General features: G+C 38.3%; 1 protein-coding gene across 1 annotated transcript in view; it reads right to left on the reverse strand.

Moving 5' to 3' along the window:
- Positions 1–18,962, reverse strand: part of LOC126979001 (potassium channel subfamily T member 2) — a 105,816-nt gene that overhangs the window by 38,034 nt on the left and 48,820 nt on the right. Inside the window, exon 2 of the mRNA XM_050828142.1 lies at positions 2,883–2,962. Coding sequence (XP_050684099.1) covers positions 2,883–2,962 — 80 coding nt within the window. The remainder of the gene's footprint in view (positions 1–2,882; positions 2,963–18,962) is intronic.

Genomic DNA, 18,962 nt, shown 5'->3' on the forward strand with positions numbered 1-18,962 from the left:
CTTTTACAGAAGTATATTCTGTATAGCCCAGTGGTTAGTGACCATGCCCACCGAGCTAGAGGTTCTGAATAGTGCACGGGTTCGAATCCCGGTAGGTGAAAACTTTTGTAAAGCAATGTTACATTATCTATCCAATAAGCTATGCAATGTGCTGTGGATTTTATGAAATAAAATTAGAAATAATAAGTTTGTCTTCCAACGAAAGCTTCAGTACCACTTTTTAAGTCATTTTTTATTTATATCAGCCACATTGAGATTTGATGTATATTTTTTAATATTTAAATATTTGTCTGTTTGTTATTTTATCAAGTTCAAAATTCAAAATTGTGTGTATATAATATAGCGAGATTCTTTCAGCACAGTACCTATAGTAAGTTCTGACGTCATCTTATCCAAGATCCTCTTAATAAATATCACTTTCCTACATTATGTAACAATATTAGATTCGAAATCAAACGGAACACAGATTATGATAGTTTATCTAGTTCCTAATAATATCCTATATATATATTTTAAACATTTACCTATTTTATTTTGATATTACGTTACTGATTACAATATTTTTTTAATGAAAATAATAAAATAATGGACGAGACGAGCTAGAAGTTCAGCTGATGGTAATTGATATGCCTTGCTCTTTACAAAACAGTGCCGCTCAAGATTCTTGAAAAACCCAAAAATTCTGAGCGACACTACAATTGCGCTCGTCACTTTGAGACATAAGACGTAAAGTCTCATTTGCCCAGTAATTTCACTAGCTACGGCGCCCTGCAGACCAAAACACAGTAATGTTTACATATTACTGCTTCACAGCAGAAACAGGTGCCGTTAAAACAAACTAGCCGGCATCCTATGCTAACGAGCCGGTAAAACACACATTGCATATATTATATTTCTATGGTATTCTAGATACAATGAGCTCCACCATCGAAGGCTAGGCTAATAGACTCAGTTCGGCAACATACGCGGCTAAAGCCAATTTACTGACATACTCACGTCTCACCAAGCTTACTTTATTGCATTTCAAAGTACTGCATTTGATTTCCGTAGATGTTGTTGTTAACATTATTTTAGAAAACAAAAATGTGTTGTTCTTAAAGTATCAAATAGTTTTAAAAATAAAATTCTACACAATATAACGCTATACTACATAATATGTAGGAACTAGGAAGAATATCAAACTGAGAAACTGAAAAGTGTAATTAAATAATAAACAAAATTATTTTATTTCAGTTTAGATCTAAAAGCAACAAAAAAAACATATCAAGTATGTATACACGAATTAGTTCAGTCCGCTTTGATACGACAAAAATAGTCACAAAAACAATAAGAAATTTACGGTTCATTGTTTAATTCGTTCCGTCAGTACATTCCATTCATTATTGTGTTTAATTTATTTACATTCCCAATCATCTGTTGAGTATGTGACAATGTATCTTACGGTTTGTTTCTGTTATGTAAACTGTGTCGACGCCACTTGATATATTAGATAAGAGTGCGGCGTGCGTCAAGGAGGGCTAACCTCTCCGGACCTTTTTAACCTTTATATCAACGATCTGATTGTAGAACTTAGAAATGTCGGAGTTGGCTGTCACATAGGAAAAACATGCGTGAATTACTTCAGCAATGCTGACGATATGGTGCTTCTAAGTCTCTCTTTCAGAGGCTTCAGGAAACTGATGGCTATCTGTGAAAAATATGCAGGGCAGTATTCCCTCAAATACAATGTCAAAAAAACACAAATGATGGTGTTTTTCGGTTAAGAAAGTCCGGAGAGAATTCCAATGGTCTTTTTGGACGGTGTGTCTGTATAGAGTGGACCGATTCAGGCAGTCAGGGCATATTCTAACTGAGAATTTGGTTGAAACCAATGACATAGAACGCGAGCATAGGGCTCTGGATGTTCGGTGCAACAAGTTTAGTGTTTAGAGCATATTGTCAATGCTTCTGCACGTGTCAGCTGTTAGTCAACTGCACCAAAAGCAGTAAGCAGCATCAGACTGCAGTATTAAATATTGCAGTGGTAAGGTCATGAGTTGCGGCTTTTTGGTCTCGCATTCGCGAATCCGAAAACAAAATTCTCAGTGTATGTTCTGAGTGCCCGGAGAATCCTAAACTCCAATACTGGCTTTAGGTGCATCGTGACAGTAACCGGAAATAGTTTTATATATAATTGCTTCCTATCTAAATGGGGCACGCGGAGAATACTTCTATAGTGTTCATTATTAATATTCTAAGGTTAAAACCAATAAAGATATTTTTCACACCTCAATAAGCCAATGTGAAAAATAAGCAACAAGTTCGGCCACTCACCGCTAGAAAACGCTGCAAACAAATATCTGTATTTAGAGCTCTAATTATCTCGAAATAGATGTCAAATTCGTATACACCTATAATGTTAACTTACACTTTCTCGAAAAGTTTAAAAAATAGTTTGACTATTTAGCACTATTGGGTGCGGTAACCAAATTACTCTTAAATTAGCATACGTCCTACTCTTTGCAATAGATGCTATAATCGCATAGAATTATTAAAAATTCCTTAATGTAATCACTAATTAACAAGTTGATAATATATTAGTTGAAATAGGACGCGGTCAGCTAATAATAATAAAGTGGAGTACGCGACCATTCTTATATTATATGAAACGGATCTATTAGTTATTTATACATCAATAGGACTTCTTATTTCTGAATCGAAAATATTAACACTGAATATATCTACTTAAGTATATCTAACAAACTAACAACCTGTTTATTGTTTAAGAGAGCGGAACATGTAATGAATAATATAGTTAATTCAGTTTTTAACAACTTGTAGCTTTCTGCATGTTTTCTGTATCTAAAAATAACAGGTATATAGATACTCAAAGGATTACTTACTTGATCGTTGATTTTTGATGAAATATAACTGTAGCCTTTCTTTGAACGTGTTCTCATTAACATAATACTCCACCCGGACTCTGCAAAAGAAAAAATCTGTTAGTTGCGTGTTCCTATTCAAGTGATTAAACAAACATCGTGACAGTCTGTTAAAATTATATGTTTAAAATAGGATAATTGTATAATATAAATGTATATTGTATCGGTAGTGCAATAGATTGGACCTGGCGCTCCACTGTCGATTCTCGACCGCCACCAATATGTTTTCGCTTTTCGAATTCATGTGTGCGTTTGTTTGACAAATTATGAGATTAGCAGTGCTTGTGTGTTTCCTCTGGATCTACATGGTTACTCTGTGTCGCGGTAATCATGTACCATCAGGTGACCCATATGGTTGGTCTGAAGGGCGCCGTAGCTAGTGAAATTACTGGGCAAATGTGACTTAATATCTTATGTCTCAAGGAGACGAGCGTCCTTCTCTCAGAATTTTTGGGATTTTTCAAGAATCCTGAGATACACTACATTATAATGGGCAGGGCGTATCAATTATCATCAGCTGAACGTCCTCCTCGTCTCAATACTTATTTTCAAAAAAGAAATATATTCTTTAAAAATATATCGTGGACAGGTTTTGATAAATAAATTGTGTTTTCGAAGTTTGTTAATAATAATAGATAATAATAAGCCTTCACATATGCTGTAATATGTTTTTTTTTGTATTAGCGGGGCCCAACGGAAAAGTGTTTTTCCCGTCCCTGGACATCAGAAATACATCATCATCATCAACACCAATTATATCCATCTACAAGCTTACAACAAAAATTAATATTTTATAGATCAGAAGTTAGTATTATTTGTTATGTTATAAGTTAGTAGGTTCTAACGTATTGTCAAGTTGTTAATGTGGTGGTATTTTAATCTTTGCGGCCTTTTCAATTTCTAATTTTCCTATCCTTGCCTTGTAGCCATTCTCGAGCGCACTCTGTTATAATGTAAGGTATCTAAGTAGTGCGGTTTATGAGATACAGGCCGCTGACAGATCGACAGACGTTATGAAAATATTACTGACAGATGCTCGTGACTATTCTGTATACGTGGTAGTCGAATTATTGAAGTGATAATGTACACAATTTCATTAGCCTTAACCATTGTGCGGAACTCTTATATTTTATGTATGTTCTTTCCTTCAACTTAATGTTCCGTCGAAATGATTCCTTCTGTTAGATTATTATAGACTAGCTTTTACCCGCGACTTCGTCCGCATAAGTTTTTTTGTTTTCTCCCGGCTATAAGTCCCCCTGCAACAATGTCCCACTATCGTGTTCCAGTCCTCAACTTCACATCAAAATTTGTTCAAAAGCAACCTAAGCTACATAATGGATAGCTCCGAATGTTTCCTTAGTAAATATAAAAAGGAAATAATGTAAATCGGTTTAAAATACTACTAACTACCTACCTGCCAACCCCCGATGTTAGACAGTGTGACATCCGTAACATCATCTGCGTAGGAAGTACTAACTTAATGTAAGTAGTATAATAATGTAGGAAGCTAAAAATAATGAGGCCTTATTACTGTAGTACATTTTTGTAAACTATGTTCTTTGTTTTTCCCTCTCTGGCCAATACATGGAGATTCTGTGGACTTGAAACACGTGAGCAAGCCACGTATAATTGTCCGTGAGAAAAACAACTCTTTTCTAAATTAATGCCGGCTACTTTTAATGTTTGCCCCTGAGCTTTATTTATCGTCATAGCGAATGCGATTTTCAGCGGAAACTGTAATCTCTTAAACTGGAATGGCAAATCTGTCGGAATTATGGGTATACGGGGGATTAAAACGTTCTCTCCTTTTGCCATTCCAGTCATAATGATTGCTTTTACAATATTGCGACCGAGGTGTGTCACTTGCAACCGTGTGCCATTACACAGTCTTGGTGCATCTAAATTCCGCATTAAAAGGACAGGAACGCCTACTTTCAGCCTCAGTTTGTGTGAAGGTACTCCCGACAGTTCTAAAGAATTAAGAAATTCTACAGGGTATGATGTTACTTGTTCAGTATCCATTACAGTGTCTACAGAGAGAAACTCAACAATATCACCTTCCACGCGTGACATAATTTGCTCGTTTATCTGTCCCACTATTTCATTCGTCGGCGCTAAAATTGCTCTTTCACATAACCAGTCTCTATTCCTCATATTAGTTAGCAGTTCGCTATAGACGAAGTTATTTAGATCATCTGGATTATGCACAACATTGCAGAATTCACGATCCAATGTAATCATGCCATTACCATCCTTTGCCATACGATCTTCTCCAATTTTAAGAAGAGCAGCAGCATATTGTCCAGATTGTACATCATTGTGTAGTTGCACTCTCATATTTGTAGACAGACTAAACGTTTTTACGTGCACCCATAACGTTGACGCTTTTAAACACGCATTTATTTCATCTGCAGGGGTGCCTTTAGTGATAACCGGCAAAGTCTGTCTAAAATCGCCCGCTAAAAGTACCATCATCCCCCCCATGATATTTGGATTACTCTTGATGTCTTTCAAAGTCCGATCTAGAGCTTCAATTGCTCTTTTATGGGACATAGTACACTCATCCCAAACTAATAATTTACATTGCTGCAACATACGTCCACGCTCGCTGTTTTTACTTATATTACAGACTGGCATTTCTTCATGGGCTAAGTTTAATGGCAGTTTAAGCACCGAATGTGCCGTTCGACCACCATTGAGCAGAGTGGCGGCTATTCCGGAAGAGGCAACTGCTACAGCAATTCCTTTATCTTTTCGGATTTGCGCTAAAAGCAAGTTTAAAAGAAAGGTTTTTCCCGTGCCTCCGGGAGCATCCAAAAATAACAAACCACCTAAGCCATCTTCGATTTTTTTGAAAACGTTGTCAAATACTAACCTTTGTTCTGGGATCAAACGTGGAACAGACTCTGTCAATTGTTGTTGTAAGGAAGCAGTATCGTAATCTAGTTCCCGTATTAAATCGCTACTGATTTCCTCGGTTCTCTGTGGTCTGATCATTCCATAATCTGATAAATCCTTTCCAGAAATTGTTTTAACCTGGTCTTCAATTTTTGTCAGACCCTCATTGTAAATTAAATCACTGTACGTGACATTGGGATTTTGCTCTTGTAATCTGTGCAATATATCGTCGGTCATATCATTTTTGTATTTATCCCACAATTGTTGAGGATTTGAAAGACCACATGTCGCTACTAATACAGCAAATAGCTCTCTCATCTTGCCTGCTGATCTACATTGAGCATCTTCTTCCAGTGTCACATCCCAATGGTTGTCATTCTCCAGTAATCCTCTTGCCTCACATGCCTCTCGAAATGTAGGATAATCTTGTGTGTTGTATTTTTTTAGATCATTGAAAGAGGTAGGTCCGCGCACATGGTGTAAAAGCATGCGTAGACAAAAACATTCCATGTTACTAACATGAACTGTATAAACTCGTCCTAAAGCATCTCCAGATTTGACGCCAGGCCAATCGTGAACTGAAGTACCTTGAATGCGGCGTTTCCAAATTTTCCTACTTGCATCCCAAGTATAATACCTCGGCACCTCGACATAAAGAAGAGTTTTTGCAAACTCATCTCTGATACAAAGATCAAAAAAAGCAGTGAGTGTGGTTTTTGGCGGAGTAGTTATTCGTTCGTGGAAATTGTGTTCATTAAAATAAACGCGTTCACCATTTTCTAAATGCACGCTGAGATGTGTCACGGTGGGATGCCTTTCGTGCAACGGAAATGCTAACAGACGCCACACGGCTTCGTTGCTGCTGACATACCGAACAGACTGATAAGTTTGTACCTCATCTGAGGGATTCGCAAGATCAGTATTTCTAAAATTGAAAATAGCTTGATCACTACCCTTGTTTATATATTTGCAAATATATTTGATGGCGCGTACTGAACTGCATGCCTCAACATTTATGTGGGCGTTAAACATTTTTGATAAAATTGGTGAATAGGGGACTACCCAACTATTATCAACCGTAACGTAGCTACCATTTCGGAGCTTCACGGTTGCTGTTCGACCTCCGTCTGCTGGCGCTCTTCTACGATACTGCGGGTATCCGTGGTCGTTGTGAACGGTCTCTTTCACTAACTTGCGAGGAAATTTTTTTGTGCATTTTCCGTCTTTCATGCAGTGGCACTGTGGATTTTCGGGTCCGCATGGACCGTGAATCATATTTTTTACAATAATGTCATGGAGAGTCTTGTCAATGTTAGGATCCGGTATTTCAGCGCTGATTATGTTATCTATTTGATCGGGTCGTAACTTATCTTTTAACCACAATAATATATGGACATGTGGCAGTCCACGTTTCTGCCATTCGACAGAGTACATAAAGCAGCGCGCTTCTCTGAACACTCGGCCTTTATTAATCACATCCATTAGTTTTTTAACTTTTAGTCTAAAAACTCTTGCGACTACATCATGTCTATCTATTGCGCTTTGCCCCGGCATCAACTGATTGACTATTTCGGGCCAGGCTGGGTTGCAAGTAAAGGTGACGAATAAGTCAGGGCGACCATGTGTACGCACATAAACAAACGCGTACTGAGTATATTCGTGTAAGCACCGCGGGCTATTTACAAATGAAGATGGTAAAATGACCATACGACCTAAGTTATTTGGATTTAAATTAGCGTCATTTGCCACAGCGTCATGAAGATGGATGTAATTCTCTGCTCTTAGTTTAGTTTGATTTAATGATATGTACCGTAACCTCTCGCTTTCAACTTTAACGTACATGTCAACGTAAAACTGATTGGCCAGTTGCTTGCATCTTTGTACAATGTTAAAGTTGTTTTCTCGTATCATCATGTTGTAGGCATAAAAATCCATGCATGAAACCTTTTTGTTATGCAAGGGAAGACCTGTTACAGGATTAATTTGAGGAACTTGAAATTGGTACCCCTCTTGTCCCTTACTAAATATGATCGGATATTGCAACGCATCATAAAATTTATGAGTATCAGGCACCCTGGTTAATGTGTCATCTCGGGCCTGTAAAACTATATCACCGAAAGCAAACTGTTCGCCTGTAACCAAGGCTGCGACTTCATTTATTAACGGTGCATTATACCGCCTTTCATGTTCCCCACTTGGTGTGCGATCGGGGTGCATCACCAACCTATAATCCTCTCCCGGCATTCTTTCTAGTGCTGTTTTGAAAGTATTGATAAGGCGATTATGTTCATGCAACATTCTCTGGATTTTTAAAACAGTATCCCTTTCGATTCCTTGTATATTTTGACACCTGCGATCAGCTTCGTTTTTTTCATCGCCCATGAAATAAAGTTGCAAAAACTTTGGTTGTTCATTATTTGCGGGAAGTAAGGAACCAATCCTGTGATACACCTGTCCTTGGATGGTAAAAGTAGGTGAAAATCCAGGCATCCTTATCTACACCAAATAACGTCATCTGAAAGCAAGAATTATACTTTCTAATCCTGCTTAAAAACCGGCGCGATTCGTTACTGTCGTATAAAAGTAAAGATTTAAGAGGTTCCTCTGGCTCGCCAAGTAATGGAATTTTAACCTTTCCACCAGAACAGCACATACCTGGAGTTTCTTCTTTCCATTTCAGTGCTTCACAATATCTGCATTTTTTATCCATTCTCCCAATGATAACCAATCGGTGATTAACATAGTCGATCAAAGGGTCATACTCAAAAGCGGCACCATTAAATGCCTCCCACGTACTCATTGAAAACGTACGTCTTCTTTCTGCCTGCCGTTCAGCATTTAAAAGACGTCGTCTTTGTGAATCTTCGTCAGTCTCTGCCGCAATCAATTGCGCGTGACGTTCGGCATCTAAAACTCGACGTGTCTGAGTCTGTTCCACTGTCTCAGCAGCTCTTTGAGATGCGTGGCGTTCAGCATCCAGGGTCTGACGGGCCTGAGTCTGCGTAAACGTCTCAGAAGCTCTTTGAGTCGCATGACGCTGAGAATCTAACATCTGACGCGTCTGAGTCTGCTCTTCAGATTCTTGGCTTCTAGCAACTTTTGCAGTTCGAGCTCTGCTAGAACTACGGCTTAGATTGGATTTACGTTTGCGTGGCATATCGAAAACAATAAAACAATAATTAAAGATTTTTAAAATCGGTAGTTTTAAAAACTACAACGTAAGACAATTTTTTATAAAAACTTCGATAGAGCAAACCTTTTTACTTATAACCTAAATATCTAAATCAATCAATAACGTATTGAACCTAAACAACTATGCACCTGACAAACCTAACCAAAAATACGCAACGAATAGAGTTTCGTAACGCAATATTTCAATATTCGCATACGTGCGACGACGACGTCTGCCCTTGTGCGTCTGCCCGCTTGGGTAGGCACAGTTGGGCACGGCCCTCCCCTCGCGCCGCACCGCCTCTTCGCTCGCTAAATTTCATCAATTAGTATTTACCTTACTAAATTTCATCAAGATCTGTCTGCCTACTGCCTACCCCCTAAGAACGATGGCGTGATTATTTATAGCCTATGACCATTTCTAGGTTATCATCTATCACCATACCAAATTTTATCAAAATCCGTTCAGCCGTTATTTATAGCCTATGACCATTTCTAGGTTATCATCTATCACCATACCAAATTTTATCAAAATCCGTTCAGCCGTTTAGGCGTGAAAGAGGAACAGACAGACAGACAGACAGACAGACAGAGTTACTTTCGCATTTATAATATTAGTATGGATTACAGACAAACGACCAAAAATAGCTCTTTGATATAATATCATTTAATAATCTTACGCATTCGATAGATAGATTTTTACTTACTTTCCTGCATATTGTGTTGATTATTTGTAAAGAAATTTAAGTGAATTCACGTAGAGTGTTTATTTTAACTATTCAAATTATTTCCGAGTCTCTGCGCGTCCTTTCCAAAGAGGTTTTATAATATTTAAGTCCTCTTTGTAAATTTAATGACAAAACTCGGTGAGTCAAAGGTCACTCTGGAAACTTCTGACACGTTTTAAAAATAATGATTTTGTAGAAATTTAAAAACTAACCTAGATCTTTTGTATTGAATATTCAGAAAATGTTGCAAAATTAAGCATCTTTTGTTCTCATCGAACAAAAGATGCTCATAACTCACTCATTTTTTTAATCAAATCCTTTGATGTCGTTCTCCACCAACCAAAATAACTTCCAAACTGCTTCAGACACATTTTTTGATAGGCTTCTTTCTTTAATTTAAACTCGGCTTAGAAACGTGTTGCCTAAAACATTGCGAGTATACAAATTTGTGATACACCGAGTTTTCAGGAGGTATCAACAGACCAAACAGCTGTGAGACTAGAAGGACAGGGATGTTATCGGAAAACTGTGAATAGAGATGACCTTATTATCATGAACAGTGAGCTTAGAAACAGGACTTTGACTTCTTCTGAGGTAAAATCAGCCGAAATACCCTCATGAATAACTCACACTTGCCTTCTTGCGACATGCCATCGAGTGGCTCGAGTTGATTTTGCTCGCAATCGTGATAATTAGATCGACGAAGCTTCGAGTCAAGTTCTATTCATAACATAGGTCTTTCATATAATTAGCCCTTCAACCCCCATTTCACCCTTTCAAGGAGGGATTTTCTCAAAATCGTTTATTATTTGACATTTAAACTCATTAGAAAGAACCTACACCACCCATTCAAAAGAGACTGCCTCAGACCTGAGAAGAATGGGTGCAAGAAACTCAGCGGGCTTTTTTTTTATATAAAATATGGATTACAATGTAATATCGTACAATAAACATTTATAATTAAAGAGCCTGAGGGTGTTCGCTTTATTCCCAGTCTGTGGTGTCATTAAGAAAATCGTTTATGCTATTATAACCTTTCTCACACAAACGTTTTTTAACAATTCTTTTAAATTTTGTAACACATTTGTTTTGTACATTTTCTGGGATCATATTGTATAAGCATATACATCGCCCAACAAAAGACTTACTAACTCGACCCAAGCGAGTAGTAGGCATAACAAGTTTATGTTTGTTCCTCGTGTTATTTTTTATTTACTTTTTTTTTTATTTCTTATGGAATAGTAGGACAAACGAGCGTACGGGTCACCTGTTATTAAGTGATCACCGCCGCCCACAATCTCTTGCAACGCCAGAGGAATCACAGGAGCGTTGCCGGCCTTTAAGGTAGGTGTACGCGCTTTTTTTGAAGGTACCCATGTCGTATCGTCTCGGAAACACCGCACAAGGAATCTCATTCCACAGCTTTGTAGTACGTGGAAGAAAGCTCCTTGAAAACCGCACTGTGGAGGACCGCCACACATCCAGATGGTGAGGATGATATCCTAATATCCTTGTGGCGTGTCGTGCGAAGGTGGAATTCGGCGGCAGGAATCAGGTTAAACAGCTCTTCGGAACACTCCCCGTGATAAATGCGGTAGAAGACACACAATGAAGCGACGTCTCTAGGCAACGCCAAGTGGTCCAGCCGTTCACAGAGCATTGGGTCCCTGACAATTCGAGCTGCTCTGCGATGCACGCGGTCAAATGGATCGAGCTGATACTGGGGTGCGCCAGACCAGAGATGACAGCAATACTCCATGTGTGGCCTGACCTGTGCTTTGTAGAGCGCTAGTATGTGGGCCGGCTTGAAGTATTGCCGTGCTCTATTAATGACGCCCAGTTGAAGCCAATTTGGCTTTGCCTTCTAGATGACCACGAAATTGGCAATCGCTCGAGATTTCGAGACCCAGTATTACGATACTAGGCGATGCTTTGAGGGAAGTGTTGTCGAAGAGCGGTGATACGACATATAGGGTTTTTTTATTGGTAAACGTGCAAACTTGAGTCTTCTGGGGGTTAAATTGGACAAGGTTCAATTTTCCCCATTCCGCGAACTTCTCAAGACAGGACTCGATAGAAGACACAAGTTTCTCCTGGCACTGGTCGACGATTTCCCGAGAGAGACCTGCATGGCCCGTGTATACGGCATCACCAGTGCTGTCGTCTGCATAGCAATGAATGTTGGAGGTGTCCAACATATCATTGATATGCAGAAGAAACAGCGTAGGAGACAGCACACAGCCTTAGGGCACTCCAGCATTCACGGGCTTCGGGTTCGAGTAATATCCGTCGACAACGACCTGTATGCTGCGCCCAGTGAGGAAGGTGGCACTTGCACAAGCTCTCGGGAAGCCCAAATGATGGAAGTTTGGAGAAGAGCGCCTTGTGCCATACACGATCAAAGGCCTTCGCAATATCCAGGCTAACTGCCAGGCCTTCCCCCTTGCTTTCAACAGCCGCAGCCCATCTATGTGATAGGTATACCAGAAGATCACCTGCCGACCGACCATGGCGAAACCCGTATTGTCGGTCGTTGATCAACTGGTGACCCTCTAGGTATACCAAGAGCTGACGGCTAATTATGCTCTCCATGATTTTGGAGAGCAGGGAGGTAATAGCAATAGGCCTGTAGTTTGCCGGATCCGAACTGTCTCCTGTTCTCTGGAGGCACGGTTGTATTTCCTCTTAAGAACTGTGCAGTTCGGATCCTTTGTGCCCAGCGCCGCAACCCAAGCTCAATATGCCTGTTTTTTGTAGTCAGATGCTGCTTTAACTGACGCATCGAGCCAGGGCTGTGATCTGCCACCGATGTGTAATACAGAGTTTGATATAAAAATATCCATACCCTGTAGTATCACATCGGCTACTGCAACGGCGCAGGCACTAGGATCATCCGAAGGGAAACAAACCCTGCCCCAAGGGTAGGATGCAAAAAAGGAACGCATCCTATCCCAATCTGCTGACTTGTAGTGCCAAACGCGGCGGGTCGCTGGAGGTCTGCGACGTTGGCGTCGGATAGGCACTACACTCCTGACCAGGCGGCAATGGTCGGACGTTCCAAGAGGGGCGTCGACAAAGACCTGGTAACCATCGGGATGTGTAGTCAGCAGAAGATCCAATAAGCACGGCATATGGCTATCCACATCCGGGAGCCGCGTTGGCGACTCAACCAATTGGGACAGACCATACGCCAATGCAAAATTATGCACAGATCGCCCTGCGTAGTCTGTGGTACGTGATCCAAGCCATTCGGCATTGTGCCCGTTGAAATCACCCAAGACTACGATCTCAGCGGAGAGGATCTGTGCAAGCACGTCGTCAATTGCCGCTTGAACGCAGCCCATGAGATGATCAGTTTCTGCGTTACCACTATGGGACCTGTAGACACACGCATAGATGCGGACGCGGTCCTCTAAATCTACGCGGAGCCAGAGAGTGGACAGGACCCTACCCTCAAAATTGCCGAGACGGCGACAGCAGATATCCTCCCTAACGTACACACATACCCCGGCATGAGGCAAAAAATTGTGCTCAATTTTGTACCCGGGGTACGTTAAATATAACGTATCGCTAGGTCGAGATATCTGCGTCTCCGCAAGGAAACATACAAAACATTGTCAAAAATGTATTGAGAAGCAACAGTCAAAATGTTTATTTCTTTAAATTTTTCTCTTAATGATTTTTTAGGACCTAGGTTATAAATCGCGCGAATAGCCCTCTTCTGCAGCACAAAGATAGTATTAATATCGGCCGCACTGCCCCATAACAATATACCATAGGACATAATACTATGAAAATAACTAAAGTATACTAATCTCGCCGTATCTATGTCAGTTACCCGTCTAATTTTCTTAACCGCATATGCTGCAGAAATAAGCCTATTCGCCAATCCTTCAATATGGGGGCCCCACTGCAATTTGGAATCAAGAGTAATGCCAAGAAATATAGCAGATTCCACTGGTTTTACCACCTCTCCATTTAATAAAATATTCGCATCTACATTTTTGACATTTGGCGCGGTGAATTTAATATATTTGGTTTTATGATTATTTAACAATAAGTTATTGGCGCTAAACCAGTACACGATGTCAGATAGAGCATTGTTTACTTCATCATATAAAACTTGGCTTCGTTTCACTTTGAATATAAGTGAAGTGTCATCCGCAAACAATACCACCTTGTGTTTTTTTTTCTACAAAGTTAGGTAGATCATTTATATAAATTAGGAAGAGGAAGGGTCCAAGTATAGACCCTTGTGGTACCCCCATACCGAGAGGAGTCTCAGGAGATCTCCTGCAATTCACCTCGACCCTCTGAATCCTATTATTTAAATATGAGATCAGAAGATCGAGTCCAGATCCTCTTATACCATAGTGGCATAGCTTCCTGACCAGCGTTTACGTATCAGAAGTCCTAATTCCTTACGTACAAACCACATGAACGGTTCTTGGAGAAATTAAGATTTTTATGGACGTTAACAGTTATCACAAGTAAGTTTATTTATATGAAATGGGTTGGCAAAATGCGTAAATAATTTAGTGAGAATTTGATAATTTTTCATTAAAGGTGGTACAAATGACAAGTATTCACATCCTTTTCTCTCCAGACGTTAGAGAGATGAAAGGACGCGACAAGCACACAGTCAGAAATGAAAACTATAGAGTCGCTCTTTTTTTTAGGGCCCGGTGAACAATGATTAGCAATATTGTATTTTGTGCATAGGAAGTTATTGCCGGTGAATATTGACACGAGAGTAGGTCAGGGATTGGAAATAATACTCCGCTTTTAGGAACAAGTCTTTATTTGCGTTTACTGAACTTGCACTTCGCCGGTCTGCCGCTGTTCCTCTTTTCGGCGGCGGTACCTTCAACTTCACTGAATACTAGTTCTCTTCTATCTTCTTCTTCTCCTGGATAACTTTCCACTTTTTCACTACTTCTTCTTTTCTTCCACCTTTTCCTTTTCATTTTCGAGTCTGAACTAGAACTGCCATAGGCTACGCTTAGTTCGGTTTATAGGTATACCCTCGGATCTCTATTCTCTACGAATAATGCTGACGGAGCTGTTGAAATTATCAATTCTTTGAAGTTTGACAACTCTCGTGATGTACGTTGCTGCATGACATGAAGTTTGACAACTCTCGTCATGTACGTCGAAGCGTTGCTACGCGACAATATGAACGGCTTACAATAACGTAAACAATTACAAACAAGTGCTATTTACACGGAATCACAGACGCATCCGTAACCTTGTGAAAACTGATACTTATTTAAGTCTGTAAAATCTTATATTTTTCAGCTTTTCCGTACTCAAAATAGTGATACAGAATTGGCACCAGTTGATAGCAAGAGAGAGATGTGAAGAATTTTGCAAACCAAATAAGGCGAGTGTCATTTGCTCCAATCATTTACTCGAGGCTGATTTATATATCACCACTAAAGGATTTAAGCATTTAAAAATTCATACTCATAATATATGATAAAACTTTTTTTACATTAAAAGTATTGAAATCTCTTTAGAAAGTCAATATCTTTTGTCAATTTAGTCAAATTGACGAATACACAAAACTCCAATCGGCCACATTTATAATTTGACAAAAGCTGTCATACAAAGATATGTTGGTGTCCGTTTACACTACAAATGCTAAAAAAGATATACCCTGGAAAAGATGTCTATATCTCAAAGACAAAATTTAACAAATTAAATTCATTTCAGGGAACTTAACATTTTAATAACTATTAAGTATTTTGAGGTGTTTGTCTCTCTCACTATAGGTTAGCTTATCTTATTAGATACAAATACATTTAGAGCGTTAACGAGTAACAAATATACGCACAAACCAATAAATAAACATAGCCTTTATAATATTATTATGATATTTGATTAAAAACATAAAAAACCTCAGACTGTACAGATCTTGATCAGAAAAAAGGGACAGACTGACAAACGTAAAACCTGTAGCAACCCTCTTTTTCGTCAGGTTTAATAAAAATACTTAACTCATACTTCACTTATGTCACTATCCAAATCGGGTTCTATGTTTCGGCTATGTTTTTATATGACGTGAATTGTCTATATGTATAGAAGTCATTAATAATACTAGCTTTAGAACGTCTCTCTTTTGTTCTTTTTGTCAATTTCGAATTTCGTTAAAGATAAAACTGGGCACATATAGTGATTAGAATGCTGTTTTAACATTCATGTTTATGTTGAACGAGTCTTTGACTTATCAAGTGCAAATTGTACGCAGACAAAGTTGCGGGCAAAAACTTTATTAAGTTCTATATACTTTTATGGCTCTATAAATGAGACTCCAATAAAACATTTCGACGGATGTGATAAAACCGTAATACAATGTGAGAGGTTCTTGTTGGCGATAATTTCGTGATCATGGAAGCCTTTTTGTAAAATTAGCTCTTAGTTCTAAAGAATTGGAAGGATCATAAGGATTATGTAGATTGTGAAGATTATGTAGAGATGATGCTTGACGATTTTTATACACAAATTAAGATCTTTTTCGTCCAACTTAAAAAAGAGGAGTATCCAATATATTGTATGCCATATTTGGATGTTTGTTGCCTCGCGTTACCATTTATGGAGCGATAAAAAAAAAATTAAATTTTGGTTTTATAAGAAAACAAAGATTTGTGTACAGTAAGTAAAATTTGATCAAACGATGAGGAAAATAGATGATTGTTTGGAAGTAAATATTCCATTTTATGTCATGACAAAATAGTAAAGCAGCTATAACCAGCCAAATAAAAAGAGAAAGAAAATTGAACCATCGAAGTGATCTGCTTATGAAGCAGTCGGGCATCGGAACTTGTTAATAGATATAATCCTTAATTTTTCTATACAAAATAGATGGTTGGAAAAGTTTATTCGCGTTTTGCAGCTCAATTTTTTTATAGATATTTTACTAGAGGACTTTTTGCCATCTTGTAGGTAATGGCATGAGCTTGTTGCTGTAGAATATTGGGACTTGTGATAAGATCGAAACAGGCGGAAATTAGATGGTGCACGGTCACGCCTATATGGTGGATGAAACATTATTGCCTTCCAGCCAAACAGTCTTAATTATAACTTAAATTAAACAAAGTATACCACGGCTGATAAAGCTCCCTCTACATCTACTATAGTTGGTATACAATAGTTTTTAGTGAGTTACAGGCGAATTGCAGGCATGTGGCTCGTACTTCACTCTACTCGAAATAGCTCATTTTTTCTTTATTAAAACCTCAAGGTTAATCATTTTGCTAAACCTTGTTTGTTGGGATGTTGCGCCAAAATTATTCATTCCGCATCATCTCTGCTTTCATGCCAGCAGCATGAAGCACGTTTCTCTATAGTCCAGCGAGATGCAGCTCGACTAACAAGTTCGACTAACGTTAGTCTCGCAAAAATTTCCCAGGATCCCGGTATTTCGGGACCCTGGTATCCCGGTATTGCATTTCCTAGTTGGAACAATCACTCAGACAAACAAAAATTATAAAAATGGGATTCTGGAGCAGATTGTTCCATGTACATTTATGTGCAATCGTATGAATGGACGAACAAACGAAATACCGGACAGTGCGGCTGATATTAATACCATCTTTGCACTACAGAATAGGGCTATTCGCGCTACTAATAACCTAGGTCCTAAAGAATCATTATGAGAAAAATTTGAAGAACAAATATTTTGACTATTGCTTCTCAATATATTCTTGATAATGTTCTATATGTTCATAAGCACATTGAGGAATTTGCTACGAAACTGTGAAAATCATAATGTTAACACGAGGAACGAACATAAACTTGTTATGCCTACTACTCGGCTAAGTCTTGTTAGTAAGTATTTTATTGGGTTTTATGTACTTTGGTATTTTGATGGCTTTTACAATATGATCCCAGAAAATGTACAAAACAAATGTGTTACGAAATTTAAAAGAATTGTTAAAAAACATTTGTGTGGGAACAGTTACTATAGCATAACGATTTTCTTAATGATACCACAGACTGTGAATGAAGCGAATACCCTCAGGCTCTTTAATTATAAATATTTATTGTACGATATTACAATGTAATCCATTCTTTATAAAAAAGCCCGACGAGTTTCTTGCGTCCGTTCTTCTAAGGTCTGAGGCAGTTTATTTTGAATGGGTGGTAGTTTTTGACGTTCAATAAGTGATTTTGAATCCTATTTTAAATAAAAATATTTGAATTTTAATATTTATCAGAAGTTATTTAATTCGAGAAATACGCCCAATATTATTTCAAAAATCTCTTCGCTATAGAGTCCAATTAAAAGTTAACGAGTAATCGGAGATGGATCAACAATAATCGAGTAGAATTTGAACATCGAGAGATTGCAACTCAGATTAATTGCTTGTTAACTAGACCAAGAGTCTCGAGTACCAAACTCTGTTGGTACCTGTGTAATACAAAATATACTTCATAGCACAAGAGTGGAATCCACGGAGTCGTCATCTTGTGGCCTGGCTCATGTTTCTGGAAGTTAAGAACATAATAGTCGCATATATCACAAGGAATTTTTTTAATGAATTTACCTCCAGATATTATGTCAAAATGAGAAAATTTACTTTGAAATTGATGCCAAGTACTCCATCGCGCTTTTCACTAGAAACTTTTTGCCTATCCCCAAAACGATACGGGATCTTCATGATCAGAGCTTAACTCAATCTTATCATACCATGTATAATATACCATAACCATACTCTATCTAAAAGGTCAGCAATGCATCTCTTTATCTCTGGTATAGGTATTGTGCTCAGACAGCCATCTTATTGGTTTATTTATCTATTTATTTATTCGTAAACCCAACAATCGCACACTAATACTCGTACATACACTACTTACAAAAAATTTAAAAAATATATTTAACTAGCTGACCCGACAGACGTTGTTCCGACTATAATCGGTTCGAGAGATATGGTAAATGCGTGTTAGTTAATAATAATAGTAAAATTTGAGTGTAACAAAATATGTAAAATTTTAAAAATTTAAAATTGAGTACAATACAAAATAACAATATTGACTTCTAATTCATTTTAGTACATTTATTTATAAATATTTAAGCCCACCTGCACCTTCAATCTGCATGACCAAGTCTGGTATTTTATTTACGTATTCATAAGATTCTATGGACATTTGCACGAACGGAGAAATTTTACCGTAGTTAGTATTAATTTTCATTAGCGCAAAAAATGGACGTTGGCTTCTAGAGGTACTTGGAGATACA

This window comes from Leptidea sinapis, chromosome Z (assembly GCF_905404315.1).
Source record: "Leptidea sinapis chromosome Z, ilLepSina1.1, whole genome shotgun sequence".
Classification (NCBI taxonomy): Eukaryota; Metazoa; Arthropoda; class Insecta; order Lepidoptera; family Pieridae; genus Leptidea; species Leptidea sinapis.